At 43.3% G+C, this 22,464-nt stretch overlaps 3 protein-coding genes across 7 annotated transcripts; 2 read left to right on the plus strand and 1 right to left on the minus strand.

Moving 5' to 3' along the window:
* Positions 1–1,234: 1,234 nt before the first annotated feature.
* LOC129842897 (thiamine transporter 1-like) lies at positions 1,235–6,153 on the plus strand. The gene is made up of 6 exons (XM_055911593.1): positions 1,235–1,476; positions 2,031–2,594; positions 2,957–3,203; positions 3,403–3,595; positions 4,207–4,348; positions 4,477–6,153. Exons 1-6 carry the CDS (start codon positions 1,354–1,356, stop codon positions 4,666–4,668), a joined length of 1,461 nt encoding a protein of 486 aa, XP_055767568.1. The 5' UTR covers positions 1,235–1,353; the 3' UTR covers positions 4,669–6,153.
* Positions 6,154–6,423: 270 nt separating this feature from the next.
* Positions 6,424–15,197, minus strand: LOC129842896 (DDB1- and CUL4-associated factor 6-like). Of its 4 annotated transcripts, none has more exons than XM_055911589.1 (15): positions 14,631–15,197; positions 14,279–14,340; positions 14,084–14,176; positions 13,750–13,935; positions 13,318–13,431; positions 12,950–13,085; positions 12,213–12,418; positions 11,344–11,437; positions 10,502–11,012; positions 10,345–10,386; positions 9,964–10,126; positions 9,607–9,763; positions 7,575–7,663; positions 7,141–7,249; positions 6,424–6,979 (listed from the first exon to the last, which is right to left on the minus strand). In XM_055911589.1, exons 1-15 carry the CDS (start codon positions 14,719–14,721, stop codon positions 6,951–6,953), a joined length of 2,082 nt encoding a protein of 693 aa, XP_055767564.1. In that variant the 5' UTR covers positions 14,722–15,197; the 3' UTR covers positions 6,424–6,950. The 4 variants fall into 4 exon arrangements, with proteins under 4 accessions (XP_055767564.1, XP_055767565.1, XP_055767566.1 ...); XM_055911590.1 differs by having other exon boundaries at positions 11,344–11,434; positions 14,631–15,196; XM_055911591.1 differs by having other exon boundaries at positions 9,964–10,102; positions 14,631–15,196.
* Positions 15,198–15,597: 400 nt separating this feature from the next.
* LOC129842898 (mitochondrial pyruvate carrier 2-like) lies at positions 15,598–22,454 on the plus strand. Of its 2 annotated transcripts, XM_055911594.1 has the most exons (5): positions 15,600–15,874; positions 17,853–17,893; positions 18,893–18,977; positions 21,154–21,265; positions 21,945–22,454. In XM_055911594.1, exons 1-5 carry the CDS (start codon positions 15,775–15,777, stop codon positions 22,063–22,065), a joined length of 459 nt encoding a protein of 152 aa, XP_055767569.1. In that variant the 5' UTR covers positions 15,600–15,774; the 3' UTR covers positions 22,066–22,454. The 2 variants fall into 2 exon arrangements, with proteins under 2 accessions (XP_055767570.1, XP_055767569.1); XM_055911595.1 differs by lacking the exon at positions 21,154–21,265 and having other exon boundaries at positions 15,598–15,874; positions 21,945–22,012.
* The last annotated feature ends 10 nt before the right edge of the window (positions 22,455–22,464 follow it).

Consider the following 22,464-nt stretch of genomic DNA (forward strand, 5'->3'; position numbering starts at 1 on the left):
TTCTCCATTTTGTTTTTATAACCACACATCTTTTTTTTACCATAGTAATGGTGCCACTAATGTCCTCTCAAATGCTTACCAATTAAATGTTGTTGAAAGAAATCGAACAAATGTTTTGTCCACTTTGCATTATAGCTTTTTCAGTGTGATGTGCTGGACAAATGTTTGGACCTCTTTACTGGTTCAGACCAATGCCAGTTTGTCTTCATGGTTTATTGGGCCCAGGACCATCGTTGGTTCCTGTAAGTGAGGTTGGTGTCTTTTTTTTTTTTTTTTGCTGCCCAGCTCTTTTTTTTTCTTTTTTTTTAACCCTGCTCCTAGTTCCACTGTCTTGTCCTGTAGAGATGACGTCATGATGATTGTGTTGTAGGAATGTGAGCGTTACCTTTTTGTGTGATGACATGCAAGGTTACCTGTATCACCAGATTATTCAAAGACACGGTATATCATCAGGAGTTTGACTGCGTCTTCTCAAATATATAAAGACGTCAGTTCTGCACATTTGGCTAAGGGTCTGCACAGTGCATTCATTAACTATAGTACTCTTCTCTTAACAGTATGTATAACTCACTCATTAATGCTGAAATATTGACTGTAAAATGTCTGAGTAACTGACTCCAGAGTACTTTCTTTTCCCAAGAATCAGCTGGACAGGTTGTGGCTCTTTCTGTTGATCCTACAGACTCCTTGTGTAACAGCTGTCTTAACACACGGAACATTTTTAAAGTAATGTACATTTATATCAATAAAAATCCCCAATATGATGGATTGTATACATTATGCCGTTATAAAACTACCTACCACTGGGTGAATGCCATTGAGATCATGCATTATAAAGCACATATGGCATCTGAAATTAATTTATTTTCTCAGCAAATTGATAGCTAGATTAAAATGTATGCATGGTTTATGAATACCTAAGGTTACGTAATGAGTTTGGAGCCAGACTGACTGTTCAAATAATAATTCGTATTTTATTTAAACTTTTATTTAACCTTTTTTGACAGTGAGTCATTCTGAAACCAAGGTCTCTTTTACAAATGAGCCCTGTATACACATCAACGTCAATATACACATCAATATTAATGGGCAGAATCTGATTTAGAAAATGTAATATCACTTTGGTAAGTATACCAGCCTGTGTGCCTCATTTCAAAGAAAAAATGGTCACTTATTTTGTTGCCTTAGAGACGAACCCCCTCGTTGCTCTCATTTAATTGGCCGAAGGTTCTGTCGTCATTTTACTGCGACTCACAAAATTTTCACTTGGTTTTCCATATTGCTGTCAGATCAATCTACTAGCGACTATGGTGCGTGGAGGTCACGTTTTGGTGTGTTTTTATTTTGGTTGACATGTCTCAACTATATCCCACGATCTTACTTTGTGTTTATGGATTCTTCTCTAATCTCCGACCTTCTGAGCCTTTCTTAACTGCGTTTTTGATGGGCCCTGATAAAAACCTTACTGAAACAGAGGTAAGTGGAAGGACGAGCATTAGCTTCTTGTTCATTGTGCAACAAGCAACTGCATTTAGCTAGCTAAATCTACAAAATAACGTATTGTTTACATGGGAATATCTGTAACGCTAATGAAATCATATGCTAATGTTATATATATTTTTTTTACATTTCTTTATATCACCAATATAACGTTACAGCCAAGAGAACCGTTGGCTCTTCTGTAATATTATTTTACTAACATTGTTTCTGTGTCCTCGTGCTAATCCAGTTTGACTGCAATCCTTGAAATATTTTCTTAATAGGACCACTAGCTCATGTGGTCTCAAATCCTTTGAAAAAAAGTCTCAAATCCGGAAATAATTGCTTTCCCCTTGTGGCACCAATGAAGAAAGTTAGCCTAGTTAACTAATATGGAGGTTACTTATTGCTTTGTAATAGTTAAACAGGCAGCAACCTTGAATATTAGCGTTACATCACATTTTTGTCCATTGGAAGCATTTATTTATTTTGTCCTTAGGAGTGAATTACAATAACATGGCTGACGTTGTCTACTTATCCTCTGTCCACAGCTTGTAAATGAAATCTACCCAATATGGACCTATTCCTACCTTGTGTTACTCTTCCCAGTCTTCCTGGCCACGGACTACCTGTGTTACAAGCCTGTGCTGATCCTGCAGGCGGTGAGCTTGGTCGTGACCTACGTTATGCTAGTGAAGGCCCAGGGCGTGCTGGCCATGCAGCTTCTGGAGGTGTTCTTTGGCCTTGCCACTGCCACAGACATAGCCTACTACTCTTACATCTACAGTGTGGTGGAGCCGGCCCAGTACCAGAGAGTCACTGGCTACTGTCGTAGTATTACGTTACTGGGCTCTGCCGCTGGCTCGCTGGCTGGGCAGCTGCTAGTGTCTGTGGCTCAGATCCCGCTGCTCTACCTCAGTATTATCACATTGGTGTCGGCCGTCTTGGCCTTCGTGGCGCCCTGGTTTTTGCCCATGCCCGGTAAGAGCTTGTTCTTCCATAAGAGCCAGGGGACAGAGGGGGAGAAGCCAGTGCATCAGAACAGCAGGGTTCCCATGGATGAAGCAGAGGACCCTGAGAGCAAAGTACTTCTGAAGATTGATGAGGTCACCATGGTGAGCTGCTTTTTTTTTTTTTGTGATCTTTTTATTGTTATTGGTAAGACAGGTCACCATGGCCTCTTTGAAGGACTGAGTAGTGTTGTTGTTGAACCATGTTGCAGCTTTGAGTTAAAACCATTCATTGTTGTTTATTAATTGATGTCATGCAACTCTGCTGTCCCAAATTGAAAGACACTAGATTGACACACTCCTGATTGACACCATTGAATGTTGCAATACTAGAGCATTTACAAAAAAGACATTGAACTTAAACCTTGCTTCATCACTTTCAGGAAGCTGTTTTTTTCAGAGCATTTGAGTCTGTTGATTCTTACGCAAGTTCTTACTCAACTCTGTGTACAATTTTCTTCACTCAGGTCGTGACGGCCAGTGATGGTGGTGGTGCTAGCAGTGGCTTAGTGGACGTGTTAAGGATTCTATGGGAAGACTTCCTGCAGTGCTACTCATGCCCTGCCCTCCTGGCTTGGTCGGTGTGGTGGGCCCTCTCTACTTGTGGCTACTTCCAGTTGGTCAACTATGTTCAGGCCCTGTGGGAGAAAGTCCTGCCCTCCCAGGAGTTTGAGATCTACAATGGATACGTGGAGACAGTCTCCACCTTGTTAGGTAAACTTGATGAAGTACCGTTTCAGATGAATTAGAACCTGAGAAGATACTACTTGAACTGATTAAAGAATAGTCTTGCGTTACCGTACTTCCAGGTCAGCCTGGAAGCAGAATCTAATCAAATAAGAATGCACATTTTAATTTCAATGCATGTCCTGTTTGTCTGCTGACTGATCACGCCCCTGGTGTCTGTGCTTAGGTGCGTTAGCAGCCTTCGGGGTGGGCTCCATCAAGGTCTCCTGGGCAGTCTGGGGAGAGCTGGCTCTCTGCATCTTCTCAGTGGTCATGGCTGTGGCTGTGTACCTCATGGACACCATCAGGAACATCTGGGTGTGCTACACCTCCTATGTGGTCTTCAGAGCCACCTACATGCTGCTGATAACCATCGCTACGTGAGTAGGACAGACAGACATCCTGACCTACATGCTGCTGATAACCATCGCTACGTGAGTAGGACAGACAGACATCCTGACCTACAGTACATGATATAACCATCGCTACGTGAGTAGGACAGACAGACATCCTGACCTACAGTACATGATATAACCATCGCTACGTGAGTAGGACAGACAGACATCCTGACCTACAGTACATGATATAACCATCGCTACGTGAGTAGGACAGACAGACATCCTGACCTACATGCTGCTGATAACCATCGCTACGTGAGTAGGACAGACAGACATCCTGACCTACATGCTGCTGATAACCATCGCTACGTGAGTAGGACAGACAGACATCCTGACCTACAGTACATGATATAACCATCACTGCGTGATTAGGACAGACAGACATCCCCTGAAAACCATATGATGTCCAGGGATTTAAAGTTTGTTATTAATGTTTGGACTCAATTGTATCATTGCTGTAGGCTTCTACTGTAGCTAGCTGTCTACCTATGATATATTAACTGTGTTCAATTTCATCTTTCTACTGTGTATTCAAACTCCACCTTTTATGTTTTAAATTGTATTTCTAAAGACAAGCTTTTGTGCTCCACCAGGTATCAGATTGCTGCCAACCTGAGTATGCAGCGATATGCCTTGGTGTTTGGGGTGAACACTTTCATTGCCCTGCTGCTTCAGACGCTGCTTACTGTTGTGGTAGTGGACTCTGTCGGTCTGGGCCTGGACATTTTCCCACAGGTAACTTATCTAAAGACAATACTATCCATGATGTTTGGATGTAAAATATGTTTTGTTTTTAAAATTAGTCGTATTACTGTTTCAACACTGATGCAGCTTGATAAATATTTTCTCTCTCTCCGTCTCAGTTTCTCATATACGCCAGCTACTTCGCTGTGATCGCAGTGATCTTCCTCATGGCCGGGCTGTACAAGCTGGTGTTGAGGAGAAGATCCCGGCCAGCGGCCCAGCCTCAGACTGATAGTAGAGAGACTGAGTCAGACTGCCTTAGCAGAGACTCTCCTCCCCTCAATGAGCTGCAGCAGATCACAGGGACATGACTACCTGTTTATGGTGCAGTACTACAAAGAGGAACAAGTCAGGACCCAATTCCATTTCAACTCAGTCAATTCAGGATGATTTGAAATGGAATTGACCCCAACCGTGGTCATCACACTATGCAAGTGTGTTGTACTCCTTCGCTTGCTCAAACACATCATTCATGGATTGGGTGCAGGCCTAAAAACACTTGCAGAGTATAACATTTTAATGTTTATATGATTGCCTTATGGGTTTAATGAAAATGTGTAGTTCGCCTATATTTAGGCTTTGTTTGTGATTTCTAATTTCTTTTGTCACACAAAAGCTGTATTTGTGGTGTATGTTACATAGTCTACTATCTGATTTTCCCACTTTAAATCGTTGACTTAACTACCAAAGTAAGTCAATGGATAAGCAATAAATGTTAGTCTGAACTGCTAGAAATATATTATGAATTGTTAGAGTTCGATTGTTGCAAGAATAGCTTTTTATAAAATGTACCCACTGAAGCATCGAATCAAATGACACAAAGATTTGATTGATCAGCAATAGATTGTCAAGTGTCTTAAGATAAATATGGCCATATAATATCTATCTAATATCTATACTACGTATTAACCATACATTCATGGGCCAAAAATGAAACGCATATGTAAGTGATTGACATGGAGTTGGAGGCCATATTTACAGGATATTATTGTATTATAATCACTGGCCTTGAATGTAGGTCTACTACTGAAGTGGTTCAACTATACTGTATTAATACAAAATAGCTTCTTATTTTTTTACTATCAATACAAATCCCAGTAGTTGGAAGGCTGAGCGCTGTAGCAGATGACTGAAGCTGATGTTCTGAGAGCTGATTCAGTGTTGTCCGTTGGTCACTGAAAGACCAAAAGCACCTACAGTACATGTTATAACTTACCGGTTACACAACATGCTGCCTCTATATGTTACAAGAGCATCCCCTAAAATAGTAAAAAGATTAGCCTCGTTCTGTTTTCTTTAGTCATAATGAGAATCTTGTCATCTTCAATCATGTTGGTAACATATTTATTTCATGATACTAAGGCCTGGATTCAATCAGATCAAGTGTTAACCGGTGCTAGCTGACACCCGCTAATCGAAGTGTAGATTACATCTCACATTCCAGTGTTTTAACTTGTAAACAAGGCTGCATGGGATTTCTCTTTAACGGGACTCCATGCAGCCAATGGCAAGGTCCGCTTTAGCTATTATACTGGGAGCAGCTTGTGGATTTGACAGCTCTAAAGCAGTTCCGCCACCGCCAAAACAACCGCTATGCAAATGTCTGCTGAAACAGGTAGGATTGAATAGAGCACCTAGTTATAGTAGGCTTTTTACGGATCAATGAATGTTTATTTAATATTTTTTACAATATGTTCATTTTGACTTCACAGTCACTACATTCTCTCTTCAGTCTTCCCTGTTTTTGTTCTTGTGTGTAATGTTTTTCAATAAACAAATAGTTTTGTAGTATGAAATGTGGGACATTTGTTTCTTGTTTCTGAATACAAACATTTATGCTCATGTCACTAAGCATGCATGGTAATATCAATATGTATGTAAAACAACAACTCCAGTGTTGAGAGTTTGCAGCAACCTGGTTCTGGTTACATAAATATACAAATGTAGCTTCTAATCCAGATACTGCAATACTTGCAATTACCACATGTCTATGTAATTAGTACTGTAACTACCTAGTAATTCATATACTGTAACAAAGTGCTTCCTTATTAACATTCAATTAGCCATTTCAGAAGGAAGAACAGGGTGATTTATTTCAAGCAAGTGTGTATATATCTATATTTTTCTTAACATTCTTAACATTACCATTCTTAAATTAAACACCTTCTCTTTGGTAAACAAGCACATTGACAACAGTCAGAACTGAAGCCGTCGTTGCAGAGTATCAGGAAAAGCCACAAAGTAAGATGAAATGCGACTTCTCACAAAAAGGCCTGAGGTTCACAAAGTACAGAGGAGAGCAACGAGATACCATCTAGAGAACACTTCTCCTAGCCAGACGGAGAGGCTGGACACCTGAACAAAATATAGAAATAGGTACAAAACATTCCTTGATCTACATCTGAATATAAAGTATATTTATAAAATCAACACAACCTCTTCTAGTGTTCTATAACCTACACTAGGTGAGGTCCAATACTCCAGTCCCCATGGTAACATTACCACTATAATGGCCACAAAGTGAATCCAATGAGATAATATGTAGTTCCTACTTCACACATTCAACAGTCCAGTATGGAAGCTATGGATAGGGCTACTCGTCTTCCTCATTGTCCTCAGACTCTGTAGTGGAAAGAAAGAGATGACCAATGTTACCAGTCAGTGACTGCTGTTATAACACATGTTATAACCACTTAAGATAGACTCCATAGCCATTCTGTATCCAGGGTTATCACTAGGGATGCCGGGTGGGAAGATTGTGTGTGTATGTGTGAGGCGCTCACCTGCTGTGATGGAGTGGTTGAGTTGGGCCAGCATCCTCAGCATGAATGATGCAGGTACAGAGATGGTGTTCCTGGTCTCCTCCAGCATCAGTTCATTACGGAAGGTCACCTACAGGACACACAGAGCACCAGGTGTCAGGAGATCAGAGGTTCCAATGGCTTCATCGATGTCACTATGATGAGAGCCTTTCTTTCCTCCACACACGTGTTTGATTGTAAAGCACACAAATCAGTGGAGGCTGCTGGGGGGAGGACGGCTCATAATAATGGCTGGAACGGAGCGACTGGAATGGCATCAAACACATGGTAACCACGTGTTTGCTGTATTTTATACCGTTCCACCTACTCCACTCCAACCATTACCACGAGTCTGTCCTCCCCAATTAAGGTGCCACCAGCCTCCTGTGACATGAATACATGTATTTATGTCACACCTCTTCAGCGAGTACTCTGTTGAATGATGGGGATTCCTCCATCGGTGACCAGATCTTGATGTTGGAATCTATCCCTGATGTGGCTAACACTGGAATGAACAGGAACATTCAAAAATGAATATACAGGTAACTGACAAAATAAAGGAAACTCCAACATAAAGTGTTTAAATAGGGCGTTGGGCCACCACAAGCCAGAACAGCTTCAAAGCACCTTGGCTTAGATTCTACAAGTGTCTGGAATTCTATTGGAGGGATGAAACACCCTTCTTTCAAGAGTAATTCCATCATTTGGCGTTTTGTTGATGGTGGTGGAAAACGCAGTCTCAAGCGCCGCGCCAGAATCTCCAATAGTGTTCAATTGGATTGAGATCTGGTGACTGAGACGGCCAGGGCATATGCTTCACATCGTGTTCATGCTCATCTAACCATTCAGTGACCACTCGTACCCTGTGGATGGGGGCATTGTCATCCTATGGGGGCATAGGCATGTTGGCCAAAATGATGGCCTGCCCAGCATATTTATACATGACCCTAAGCATGATGGGATGTTAATTGCTTGTTTTGGCAGTTACAGTGCATTCAGAAAGTATTCAGACCCCTTCACTTTTTCCACATTTTGTTCCGTTACAGCCTTATTCTAAAATTAATTAAATTAGAAATGTTTGCAAATTTATTACAAATAAAAAACAGAAATACCTTATTTACATTTTTGCACGTCAGAGCAAAAACCAAGCCACTTCGAAGGAATTGTCCGTAGAGCTCTGAGACAGGATTGTGTTGAGGCACAAAACTGGGGAAGGGTACCAAAAAATTTCTGCAGCATTGAAGGTCCCCAAGAACACAGTGTCCTCCATAATTCTTAAATGGAAGAAGTTTGGAACAACCAAGACTCTTCCTAGAGCTGGCCGCCCGGCCAAACTGAGCAATCGGGGGAGAATGGCCTTGATCAGGGAGGTGACCAAGAACCTGATGGTCACTCTGACAGAGCTCCAGAGTTTCTCTGTGGAGATGGGAGAATCTTCCAAAAGCACAACCATCTCTGCAGAATTCCACCAATCAGACCTTTATGGTGGAGTGGCCAGGCGGAAGGAACATGACAGCCAGCTTGGAGTTTGCCAAAAGGCACCGAAAGACTCTCAGACCATGAGAAACAAGATTATCTGGTCTGATGAAACCAAGATTGAACTCTTTGGCCTGAATGCAAACCGTCACATCTGGAGGAAACCAGGCACCGCTCATCACCTGGCCCATACCATCCCTACGGTGAAACATGGTGGTGGATACATCATGCTGTGGAGATGTTTTTCAGCACCAGGGACTAAGAGACTAGTAAGGATCGAGGCAAAGATGAACGGAGCAAAGTACAGAGAGATCCTTGATGAAAACCTACTCCAGAGCTCAGGACCTCAGACTGGGAAGAATGTTCACCTTCCAACAGGACAACGACCCTAAGCACACAGCCAAGACAACGCAGGAGTGGCTTTGAGACAAGTCTCTGAATGTCCTTGAGTGGCCCAGCCAGAGCCCGGACTTGAACCCGATCTAACATCTCTGGAGAGACCTGAAAATAGCTGTGCAGTGACACTCCCCATCCAACCTGACAGAGCTTGAGAGGATCAGCAGAGAAGAATGGGAGAAACTCCCCAAATAAAGGTGTGCCAAGCTTGTAGCGTCACACCCAAGAAGACTCAAGGCTGTAATCACTGCCAAAGGTGCTTCAACGAAGTACTGAGTAAAGGATCTCAATACTTATGTAAATGTGATATTTCCGTTTTTTTATTATTATATACATTTGCCCCCCCCAAAAAAATGGGGTACTGTGTGTAGATTGACGAGGAAAAAAACTAATTTAATCAATTTTAGAATAAGGCTGTAACGTAACAAAATGTGGAAAAAGTGAAGTGGTCTGAATACTTTCCAAATGCACTGTACCTGTAAAGTCACAGCCTTCAAGCCTTTGAGTTGTAAGAGCCAGACTGGGTGTACATTAAAACCACCTTCAGTGTGAGACTGTCAGAAGCAGTGAACTCACGTGGTTCGTAGGGGTGTGGCTGCAGACTGTTGATAACGTGCTGGTCTGCCTCCAGCAGCATTAGGTGTTCCCCTGTCTCTCTGTCCCAGATGAAGATATGACCACAGTCTGAGCCGCTCAGCACAAACTGGTCACCCCAGAAACAACACTGATTGGTCTATAAACAACAACAACAACAAAAGCTTGAATGAGTATTCCACATAGCTACTTCTCAATAACTAAAGCATTGTATGTTAAATATAGCTGACAAGAAGTTGAAGCCGTTATCACCACATATTGCCCAAGGTCCCCCTCTGGTGGACTAAATCATTAATTCAAGCTTGTCTCAATCCTCAGTACTGTTATACTGTACTGTACCATAGTCCTGGAGTTACGGTGGCCCTTGTAGATCTTTTCTACTGAGGGCTTCCCGATACGGCGAGTCTCGCAATCCGCCAACTCTTTCTTCTCTTTCCGCCGCCGAAAAATCTCCTGGATCCGCGCAGCAGCAGAGCGCCTTTCGGAGGGATATACAACATGTCTGTAGAGTCATTCAATCCAATCAAAGTCAAGCCACATGACAAGTGTAACTTCTGTATCGCAGCTTTGATTGAATGCACTGAGCAACAAGGAAACGCCCAACATCAGCATGCCAGTTCCTACTGTTCTATCAACGTTATTTAAACTACTGATCTGACACATCTATTGTTAGTGATGAAGAACTCATGCTTAGTTGTTGTTGCCATGGCAAATAATTACCTGAGTACTCTTTCCCCTAATTCTGATCCTCTCAAATTAAATCTATGGAAGGAAGGGAACAACACATCCACTTTAATAGCCAGACATGACTCTAGTAGTTCAATGATTAACTGTGTAGGCCAGCTATGTCTCAGTCAATGCAATCATAGTACCATACCTTTGCATCCATTCCCCAGGGGGCTGTGGTGTGGGCTCCTCTCCCATGCCCCCCACCTCTGACTGATTGAGGGATGAGATCTGCCTGGTGTCGGACACCTGCTCTGGGCTCCTGATCCGCGGGGGTTCCCCCTGGTCGCTGGCGCCACCGCTGGAGATGTCCAGTTGGATGGTGCTGCTAGTGGTGCCCTGGTCGCTGTATGTCAGACTCAGGACTGGTTCCCCAGGAGGCGGTTGGAGACTTCCTGTCCCCATGCCACTCCTACGGCTCCCCGGGCTCTCCATGGAGGAGGAAAAGCTGGCTGTTGATGTTGGTTGAGACGGGGCTGGATTCCCTAGCAGCAGAGCCTCCTGGTGAAGCCCACTACCTTGTGGAGCTGCTGCAGGGTCTACCCTGGGTCGTGGCTGTGGGCGGGCTCCTCTGTTGTTCTGGGCCTCGCTGGCGTCCTCAAACCAGCGTGACAACATGTCTGACATCCTCTGCATCAGAGACACTCCAGGCCTGGACTCTCCTACAGGAGGAAGAGGGTTCAAAATCCATCATATTACTCATAGAAAGCAATGTGAAAGTTTACATAATCTAATAATATCATGCTTATGTATAATTGTATTGTGTGTTAATCCATGCAATATATATATATATATATATATATATATTTTTTAAATGTAACCTTTATTTAACTAGGCAAGTCAGATAAGAACAAATTCTTCTCTTAGACCACTGCACCACTCGAGAGAAATAGGACCGAGTGAGAGTGCACTTCTGTCATCGATAGCACACGTGTTGTGTCAGCTGTGCGTTTAGGTGAGTGGGGACTTAGTGGGGCGGGGAGCTTCTCTTACCATCCCTCTCCCTCTCGCTCTCTGGCCGTGACAGGGGTCCAGTGTCTGACCAGTCTCCTCTCAGACGCAGACGCTTCTGCTGAGTCTCCTTCTGCTAGGAGAGAAACACAGTGACATTTCACCACTCACAGCACAGCACGGGCACAGGCCTGACCAAAATAACCTCCCTTTCCCTATGGCTGAGACCCCCCACTCTCCTCCTCTTCCCTCCATTGGGGGCTCACATTCCCGGCCCTCACTGCCAGGTGGCTCTGGCAGGCGATACCAGGGGTCTCATACACAAGAAGGAGGGGGACAGGGAGGTTTATCTTAGTGCACATAGGTTACACTAGTTCTGTGGTGTTTGTACAGGAACCGTGACGTTACCTGGTGTTGTATGTATCGAGTTCTGCACAAAATATGCTGCCTCACCCTGCAGATTACCCAGAAGCCCTCTGGCTTATGTGTTCAGCAGCTGTGTGTGAGAACACAGCTCAAATGCCTTTCCCAGAACAGATTCAGACAGCAGACCGTTATCTACTGGTGAGGCAAAAATAGCCCAGAGATGGGACAACACATCACCCCCTCTTGTCAACACACACACACACACACACACACACACACACACACACACACACACACACACACACACACACACACACACACACACACACACACACACACACACACACACACACACACACACACATACACACACACACACACACAGCATGTCATGTGGTAGAAGCTTCCAGAGACTGGTGTGAGCGCACAGATGCTTCCAGAGACTGGTGTGAGCGCACAGATGTTGTGTAAACACAAACTACATTCAATATTTGAATCCAGTCTTTAGTTCTTTGATACACAGTAAGTGAGAGGAATTGTCTCACCTTGTTATCCTGCGACGGTCCCTTCAGCTCGCGTCCCTTGTCATCTTTAGGGTCAAACAGGTAGAGATAGTCTGAGGCATAGCTGGCTAGCACCTCCCTGCCGTCCCTACTGTAGGCCAATGAGGTCACGCGACATGACTTGTTGACCAGGTGCCTCGGTACGAACCTCGCACACATCCCTGCCACCCCACTTCCTGTCTGGAAACCTGCAGAGTGGATGAGATGTATATAGGAAATTATTATTTTCCATACAGACCTTCAGAAGAAAATGTTATTCTCACCACTGAGCCCAAAGACAATCAAACAGTGATTAACTATGTTATGTTCTGTGGTAGTAGGATTCCTTCAAGACGACTGATATTGATAGAATTATTAGTTCATTTTTAGTTATCTGATTGTCTTGAGTTAATAATAATTATTATTATTATCTGGTCGGTGCTTGATTATATTTGTCCTGTTTCACACACGTACATTATACACGTATATTCTACACGTGTGAATTGGAAATGTGTTTTTAGCCTATCCCAAGTCCCCCTGAGACTCTCAGAGGGGTCACAGCCAGGGACCACCATTATCAACAGCGACCCTGGAGATATTAGGGTTAAGTACCCTGCTCAAGGTCACGTCAACAAATGTTTTATCTTATCGGCTCCGGATTCAAACTAGAAACCTTTCTGTTACTGGCCCAACGCTCTAAACGCTAGGCTACCTGTAGCCGCCGTTGAGGTTGTGCATACCTGTTGCTATGGTACCCAGCATTCTCCTGTCATAGATACGGACTGAGCTGTCAGAGCAGCCAGTAGCCAGATAGAAGGATTCCACAGGGGATATGGCCATGGATGTTACTGCTCGCCGACAGTCAATCAGGATGTCCTAGTAAAAAAAAAGTTCAAGATATCTTCATAAAGGGAACTCTGACATCGGTTGTTTGAGTAGTAGGTAAAACTGCTGGTAGAAATGGTGGCGAAAAGTCATTAGTAAAAAGAAGTTGCCTTTATACATATGTAACTACACATTAACATGGTAATAATAACATCATAGTTACATAATAATTGTTCATTTGCCTGTAATAGAGTTGAGCTGTACTGTCATAACGCAAACCTACCTTTTTACAGTTAGTTTGCCAGCAGCCAGGAGAAACTCGGACATCAAACCAACGGATTGTTCCATCCTCTCCACAGGACAGGAAAGAATGAGGGTCGCTAGGTACCGTCAATATCTACCAATAGAAATAGACAGGTTTTAGAATAGATATAGAACCTGCTCTGATTGGGCCGTCAAACAGAATTAGAATTCCTGTCTACTGATATATGTTCTGTGGGCTTTAGAATAGATGACTTTCACTGCAGCAACATGCCAAGGACTTATTTATGGTCCACATACCAGTCCTACCTTCCACAGCAATAACAGATGTTGAGGTAAATGTGATGTAGATGGAGATGTGATAGATTGGATACATTAATCAACTCTCTTTATTGAATTACACTCCGATGGTGATAAGATTCAAATGCTGGATAACACAGACGCCCCCCCTCACCTCGTAGGCGGCACCGTTATGACAGTGGTACTGCAACACAGGGTCCATGTTGGAACCCCTCTCTACGTTGGTGAGGAAGATCTTGCCGTCGGCTGCTGCGGACACGATCATTCTGTCGTTGGTTTGGGGCATGAACTTGGCACTGAAGATATTGGATCGATGCCATGATGTAATGGATGCCTTGACCTGGAGAGTGGAGAAATAGTGGAGGACTTTATATTGGCACATATATTATCTCTCTGACTCTTCTGCGTCCATTTGAACAACAGGTTGAAGCATGTGTTGTGCGGTGCCTTGATCATAAACAATGTTTTGGCCAAAAAAAACATCTTACTTTCCGGCTATATGGGTTCGTGATGACCAATTTGTCATCATCTGATCCAGATAAGATGTATTCTCCTGTGTCGTTCCAGCATATCGTATTGACCTGTCATGAAAAACAATAACAGTTTGAAAACACAGGATATCATACAATTATCACACTGCACTTACACTGTTAATCCCTTCTGTCAGGCATGTTGGTACTTACAGAGCCCGCATGGACATCAAGAGTGGCTTCAAGTTTCAGCCTTTGAACAAACTCTTTTCTTCCTACACGAAATCATTATGATACCATAAGAACAGTTTTAGGTATTCCATAAGGTAGTCCCTTTAACACAATTAGTATTTTATCCAACACAAATGTTTAAATACAATAAGTAGTCTTTGTAAAGTATGATTTTATATAAAACACTGCTAATAAAAGAACAGTCTGTCTTAGATCAGTTCCTAGCGCTATGCTGTTGTTAAACATGTTACTAACAAACTGACACATACAATGACAATAAAGTAGTATTTACACCATTTGTACATAACACATTTAATGAAAACGTTTGTCTCACCTAAGTAGTTACTCCTTGTAAAGTTGTTTATTTTGTTGGAACCGATGGTGCGTTTCCTAATATCCCAAATTAGATTGTTGGTACAGGGCATGGTGTCGAAACACTGTCGGCCTCACAAACAACACACTTTACGCAAGTATTACTGAAATATCTCCACCGAAAAAAGTTTAAGTCATGGTGTCTGACAATTTAGGCTACAAATGAATTTCTTTCTGGACTCTTCTTCTGTTTTAGTTCAGTCGCTACAATTGTCTCAATTTTGTATCGTCGTCTGGCTGGCAGACTTTCTCGAATGAACAAATCTATAGAACACACTGAAAAGTTTCACGTTGGTCTGTCATGAAGAAGGTCGTGCTGATGGTATGTAGCCAGGGAACGTGAGCACTGCGCAGGCCCAGATTACCCCCTCACACAACTCCTTGTCCCTCCCTGTTTTGAGCCCGCTACTTCTTGAGCCCAAATATATTATTGAACTCTTTGTGATGATCGGCCTGTGAATTAGCCTGTGATAGTATGTGTTAGTTTTGGTCAAGGACAAATTATTATGGCAGAAATTAGTGCCTAGATAATAATAATAATAATAATAATAATAATAATAATACATTGAATTTATAAAGTGCTTTTCTTTGAAAAACAATCTCAAAGTGCCACAGTATTTATATAATAACCTTATTATAATATTATAATAATAACCATAGATTCTAGTTTCATCAGACAGAAACCACATCTTCCTACCTGTGTTAAATCCATTGCGTCAGTTGATCATGTGTTTCATGTCAATTGAAAGTGTGTCCAAGAGTCAGTGTGCCTGGCTTCAGTTTATTTTTTACATTGTACCATTTCCAATCACGTGTGTAATTCTTGGAAAGTGAATTAGGATAGGCTCACTGTTCCCTACCAATGGCAGTGGTTGTGGGGCGGAGTTAACGTTCAGTACATCCCCCCCTCCCCAATAATAGATGATTCCATCCAGTAAGCATCATAGATGACAGCCATGCCTGCTGTCAGCTAATGGTTCACACAATCTATTCTGTCTGATCAGTTCAAGTAGCCCAACGACAGGGTGTACCGGTGGTACAATAAAGCAAGTCGCATATAACTTTGATTCTAAACTGTTGGTGCCAAGTTTCAACAGTCACCAGACATGGCTTTAGTGGGAGTTAGAGCTTCATACCACAGGATTCTTAACCAGATAGAGCTTCTACTACCTGGTAAACTGAGACCCATTTACAACCATCCTGCAGGTAAGAACATGATCAATATTACAGCATCAGGTCCTACTAACCTGGCTGTATCACTCTCCTCATGGTGTCTATTGGTTCATGTCTCCTCATGTTGTCTATTGGTTCATGTCTCCTCATGTTGTCTATTGGTTCATGTCTCCTCATGTTGTCTATTGGTTCATGTCTCCTCATGTTGTCTATTGGTTCATGTCTCCTCATGTTGTCTATTGGTTCATGTCTCCTCATGTTGTCTATTGGTTCATGTCTCCTCATGTTGTCTATTGGTTCATGTCTCCTCATGTTGTCTATTGGTTCATGTCTCCTCATGTTGTCTATTGGTTCATGTCTCCTCATGTTGTCTATTGGTTCATGTCTCCTCATGTTGTCTATTGGTTCATGTCTCCTCATGGTGTCTATTGGTTCATGTCTCCTCATGTTGTCTATTGGTTCATGTCTCCTCATGGTGTCTATTGGTTCATGTCTCCTCATGTTGTCTATTGGTTCATGTCTCCTCATGTTGTCTATTGGTTCATGTCTCCTCATGTTGTCTATTGGTTCATGTCTCCTCATGGTGTCTATTGGTTCATGTCTCCTCATGTTGTCTATTGGTTCATGTCTCCTCATGTTGTCTATTGGTTCATGTCTCCTCATGGTGTCTATTGGTTCATGTCTCCTCATGTTGTCTATTGGTTCATGTCTCCTCATGTTGTCTATTGGTTCATGTCTCCTCATGTTGTCTATTGGTTCATGTCTAAAAGTCTCCCCATTTTCAGAATACACTTTCTCAATATTTAGAAAATGAGATAAGATAATGTATCATTATCACCTCTGGATGTATTCTACTCTTCTATTTGGTAAATAAGAGTGATGTTCAATATAGTGGGACTGTGACTGTCACTAACCTCACCCTTATGAAGTACATTATTTAATGGACAAAAGAATGAGTAAACTTACAGTAGCAGTATATCGGGGTTGGTGAATGGACCCCTGGTCACGAGTGACCTCTGTGATGGGGTCATCGTCAATAGAACAAACATAGTTTTATTATAGTAGTGTTGGAATTGTTTCAATGTGACTGGAGGAGTGTGTAGCTGATTATAACTTTGAGGTTAATGAGGACAAACAGTCTTGATGCTGCCCAGTCTGTCTGTCACATGCAAACTATCTGAACGTTGATGAGCTAGTACACAGGGCTCTTCTTCCAGTCCTGGGGAGATAACAGAGACGGACTGGTCATAGGGCAATTCTGGCAAATGCCAGATGGGCTGGTCCATCTTTAGCCTGGTGGGCCTGTCAAAATTGTGAGTTTTGACAAAATTATAATTATTTGGCTAATATCTGGGGTCTCAAGGGGAAAAATGGGCCTGTGTGTTAGAAATGCTTGGGACAATTTCTGGTCCCAGTCCGTCCCTAGGAGTTAGGGCTGATCTCTGAGCTATAGAAGAGTGGTACACAGAAGGTTGTTCCAAGCAGGGGTTCTCCATTCCTGGTTCATGGGATGTTGTTAATAAGAAAATAGGTTGGCACCATGATAAAGCAGAGAGATGTAAAAGCACAACACATTAATAACAATCTATAGTTGATAAAACAACCAGCCTAGCTATCAAATAGACAAGAGAAGGGAAGACTATGAATGGACAATAGGCGTGTAACTAAATGACGTGCATGCCACTACATGCTGGCACTCTTCATTAAATTATCCCCCTTGGCAAGTTTTCAATTGGCACGGCATTGAAGTACAGGCAGGGGAAGGACAGAGACAAGCTGAGGGCACCAGAATGACAACAGTGGCAGCTAGTAGGCCGGTGACGACGACCGCCGAGCGCCACCCGAACGGGAAGGAGAGCCTGCCTCGGTTGAGGTCGTGACACAACCAACTTTTTGCACAAAACTAAATGTCACATAAATAACTGTAACGTTATGTATTCAACACAACTGTCATTACTAACCTTATAATAATTAACCTTAATAATTAAACCCCGTTTTATTTCGTCTGTAGGTCCAAAGACAGTTTTCTTCTGGGCACCAGTGTGTAAATGGGTAAGTGTTAAAAGATTTGCAGTGAAGCAGTTTAGAGGGTTCAGAAAGTTTTTAGAGGGTTCAGAGAGTTTTTAGAGTGTTCTGTGAGTGTTTTGAGGGTTCTGGGAGTGTTTAGAGGGATCAGAGAATGTTTTGAGGGGTCTGAGAATGTTTTGAGGGTTCTGATAGTTTTTAGAGGGTTCAGAAAGTGTTTTGACGGTTCTGCGAGTGTTTAGAGGGTTCAGAGAGTGTTTAGAGGGTTCAGAGGGTTCTGAAAGTGTTGAGAGGGTTCTGAGAGTGTTTAGAGGGTTCTGAGAGTGTTTAGAGGGCTCTGAGAGTTTTTAGAGGGTTCAGATTGTGTTTTGAGGGTTCTGAGAGTGTTTAGAGGGTTCAGAGAGTGTTTAGAGGGTTCGGAGAGCTTAACATGTTGGTCATTGAGCAGACACTCTTATACTGAGTCCATACAGTTTTGTACTGGTCCCTCATGGGAATCGAACCCACAACCCTGGCGTTGCAACGGCCTGCTCTGTCAACTGAGCCACACGGGAAATTAAGACTCCACAGAGGCAGCATACAGAAACTCATAAGAAGCAATTGCATGTAAGAGTGGAAATGGGAGTTAATAATAATTAATTAGTAATGCCTGACCTGTGTCTACAAATTCCTTTCTTTCACGTGAACTGATTGAGGTCGCTTCTAGAGAATGAAATCACATTTTATAAGCTCCTGTATGCTGCCTCTGTCTAATCTTAATGTTCCATACAGTTAATGATCCACTCTCCGACCCTCCGAACAATGTGTTATATAATGGTCCTATGATGTAGTACACATATGCATGGTTGTGTGGCCCCCCCCTCTCTCTGTCTCTCTGTCTCTCTCTCTCTCTCTCTCTCTCTCTCTCTCTCTCTCTCTCTCTCTCTCTCTCTCTCTCTCTCTCTCTCTCTCTCTCTCTCTCTCTCTCTCTCTCTCTCTCTCTCTCTGTCTCTCTCTCTCTCTCTCTCTCTCTGTCTCTTTCTACAGGGTCTTGTTTTTGCAGGTCTGGCTGATATGACCCGACCAGCTGATAAATTGAGTCTCTCTCAGTCTGGAGTACTCATGACTACAGGTAATAGAGCAATGAGGACAGAGAGGACAGGAAGTGTGTGTTTGTGTGTGTTGTGTGTGTGTGCGTGTGCATGTGTGTGTGCGAGTGTGTGAATGTGTGTGTGCCTGTGCGTGTGCATGCGTGTGTGCGAGTGTGTGAATGTGTGTGTGCGAGTGTGTGAATGTGTGTGTGCGAGTGTGTGAATGTGTGTGTGCGAGTGTGTGCATGAGTGCATGCGAGAGAGTGTGTAGCTTGATGACCCTTCAGATGAACAGTTCACTTATATAATTACTGGCATGGATTCAGACATGATGGCATGGAACTTTCACACCTGCCCCTGCATCATGGGTTTTCCATTGCTGCTTGTAAAAGCCCCACTGACTGTTAACAAGGACTGTAATGGTATGTCCCTGTGTGATAGCACTGTCCTTAAATTACACAAGATGACCCGTGCCTGTTTGAGACTACTCTATCTCAGACTATTTTCAATTAGAGATGATAATCGTGTTTTGGTCCTCGGATACGGCTAGTTACAAACCACTACTGGACGTTTTCCACAATGTGATGTCATTAGCTGTTGATTTGTGTTAAGGTATCCATTTTCCACTTCCAAACCCATCCCTAGGTGGCAGCAGCAGCAACCGGGTCAGGTGCTGGGCTGTGCTAGCCAGGTGTTACTCTGGGAATCTTTTGGGCATGCCTTTGTATTTTCCTTTATCTAAATATTTATTTTGGTCACCATCACTTGAACCAACAATAACCTGCTTGGGCTGGCCGACCACCGAGTCTCACCAGAGCTAGCCCTGATCCTGGTCAGATGTCTCCTAGCCGGTACCCTCACATACAACACCGACTAGCCCTGATCCTGGTCAGATGTCTCCTAGCCGGTACCCTCACATACAACACCGACTAGCCCTGATCCTGGTCAGATGTCTCCTAGCCGGTACCCCCACATACAACACCGACTAGCCCTGATCCTGGTCAGATGTCTCCTAGCCGGTACCCCCACATACAACACCGACTAGCCCTGATCCTGGTCAGATGTCTCCTAGCCGGTACCCCCACATACAACACCGACTAGCCCTGATCCTGGTCAGATGTCTCCTAGCCGGTACCCCCACATACAACACCGACTAGCCCTGATCCTGGTCAGATGTCTCCTAGCCGGTACCCCCACATACAACACTGACTAGCCCTGATCCTGGTCAGATGTCTCCTAGCCGGTACCCCCACATACAACACTGACTAGCCCTGATCCTGGTCAGATGTCTCCTAGCCGGTACCCTCACATACAACACTGACTAGCCCTGATCCTGGTCAGATGTCTCCTAGCCGGTACCCTCACATACAACACTGACTAGCCCTGATCCTGGTCAGATGTCTCCTAGCCGGTACCCTCACATACAACACTGACTAGCCCTGATCCTGGTCAGATGTCTCCTAGCCGGTACCCTCACATACAACACTGACTAGCACTGATCCTGGTCAGATGTCTCCTAGCCGGTACCCTCACATACAACACTGACTAGCCCTGATCCTGGTCAGATGTCTCCTAGCCGGTACCCTCACATACAACACTGACTAGCCCTGATCCTGGTCAGATGTCTCCTAGCCGGTACCCTCACATACAACACTGACTAGCCCTGATCCTGGTCAGATGTCTCCTAGCCGGTACCCTCACATACAACACTGACTAGCCCTGATCCTGGTCAGATGTCTCCTAGCCGGTACCCTCACATACAACACTGACTAGCCTTGATCCTGGTCCGATGTCTCCTAGCCGGTACCCTCACATACAACACTGACTAGCCTTGATCCTGGTCAGATGTCTCCTAGTCGGTACCCTCACATGCAACACTGATTATCCCTGATCCTGGTCAGATGTCTCCTAGCCGGTACCCCCACATACAACACCAACTAGCCCTGATCCTGGTCAGATGTCTCCTAGCCGGTACCCCTACATACAACACTGACTAGCCCTGATCCTGGTCAGATGTCTCCTAGCCGGTACCCTCACATACAACACTGACATACTCTTACCCCTCAAAATTATGAAAAAAATAGGAAAAGCAAATATTGGATTTTTATACGCATTATGCAACAGTAACACATTTCTGAAGCAAAAACAACATTCAGATGCTCCAACTTTACCTGTCCCTGTACCTGTCCCTTTACCTGTCTCTCCACTATTTTACAGGTGTTATTTGGTCCAGATGGTCCCTGGTCATCATTCCCAAGAATTGGTTTCTGTTTTGTTGCAACTGTTTTCTTGGTGCGTCAGGAGCCACCCAACTCTTTAGAATCTGGATGTGAGTGGAACAGACAGTTAGATACAGAGCAACACACCAACTTGTGCCCTATTCAATCAAACCATATTAGGGGGGAAAAATCATAAAAATGTGTCAACGTACCGTATGTCATTCATTGTCTGACAACAGGCTTGTTAAATACACAGTACCGCTCTGAAGGGCAAAGTGTTCTTGGTCACACATTTATGACAGCTAGTGACATTGTCCTTGGGCTTTGCCTTCTTTGTTGTGGTTTAAACCAGGCACATTATATGCCAAGTCTTCTGCCCTTGTGTTTTTCCTGTCAACTGAGTGATATAACCACAGAGATAAAGGTAGATCCTGTTCTGTCTCTATGGATACAACACTAAATAAGTCTGTGGTGTCTACTGCTTTGGAACGCGCATTTGGCAGAATTAGCTAACCGGCCCTAAAAGTAGTATTTATTTCTGTGAGATCACTAGACTACAGTCCATATCATACAATCTGTTACTCTTTAACTACTTGTCTTTCATTTGGTTACACTTTCAAATCAGAGATACGGATACTTTTATAAAGTCTGCCAGGGTCCTTGCCTGAATGTAAAGGATAGCATGCCTGCCAACTTGTCTTTGCACTCTGAGACCTATGATTAGTCTGTTTGAACCTTTATTTTGGTTTGTTAAGGTCGGAGGTCAACCCTGTCCCTCTGTGTTTCTAGGTACCAACAGGAAGTAAAGAAGCAACAAGAAGCAGAGGTTGCTGAACTAAAAATAAAGCAGTTAGCAGTTAGCAGAGGCCCATCCATTGTTGGATTATTTAGAACTAGCGACACTAACTAACTAGTGGATCTGATTAACTTGATTAAATGCAATTTCATCTTTGAGGACTTCAACCACCACAGAATCTTCCAACTCAATAATACCCCTCCCTCTGCAAAGCCCAATTCATGCTGTTAATAAGTATGAGGTGATGATGTGAGGATGACGGCAGGTCTGTGTGAGGATGATGGTAAAATATTAGTAAAAGGTAAGATTAGGCAAAGAAACATAAACATTTACAAATTCACACAATACTTTAAAGATGGTGAATATTTGAGTCTGATGATGGTTAATGTTGTATTTTTCAACGGTAACACTTTGTTTTAGCCTTTTACCTCTTTGTCTGATTTTAGGACGTTGTGGTATGTATATATTTATTGAAAATAAATTCTCCATTTTGGACAAAACTGTTCCTGACTT

The sequence above is a fragment of the Salvelinus fontinalis genome, unplaced genomic scaffold, assembly GCF_029448725.1.
Source record: "Salvelinus fontinalis isolate EN_2023a unplaced genomic scaffold, ASM2944872v1 scaffold_0074, whole genome shotgun sequence".
NCBI classification, from domain to species: Eukaryota; Metazoa; Chordata; class Actinopteri; order Salmoniformes; family Salmonidae; genus Salvelinus; species Salvelinus fontinalis.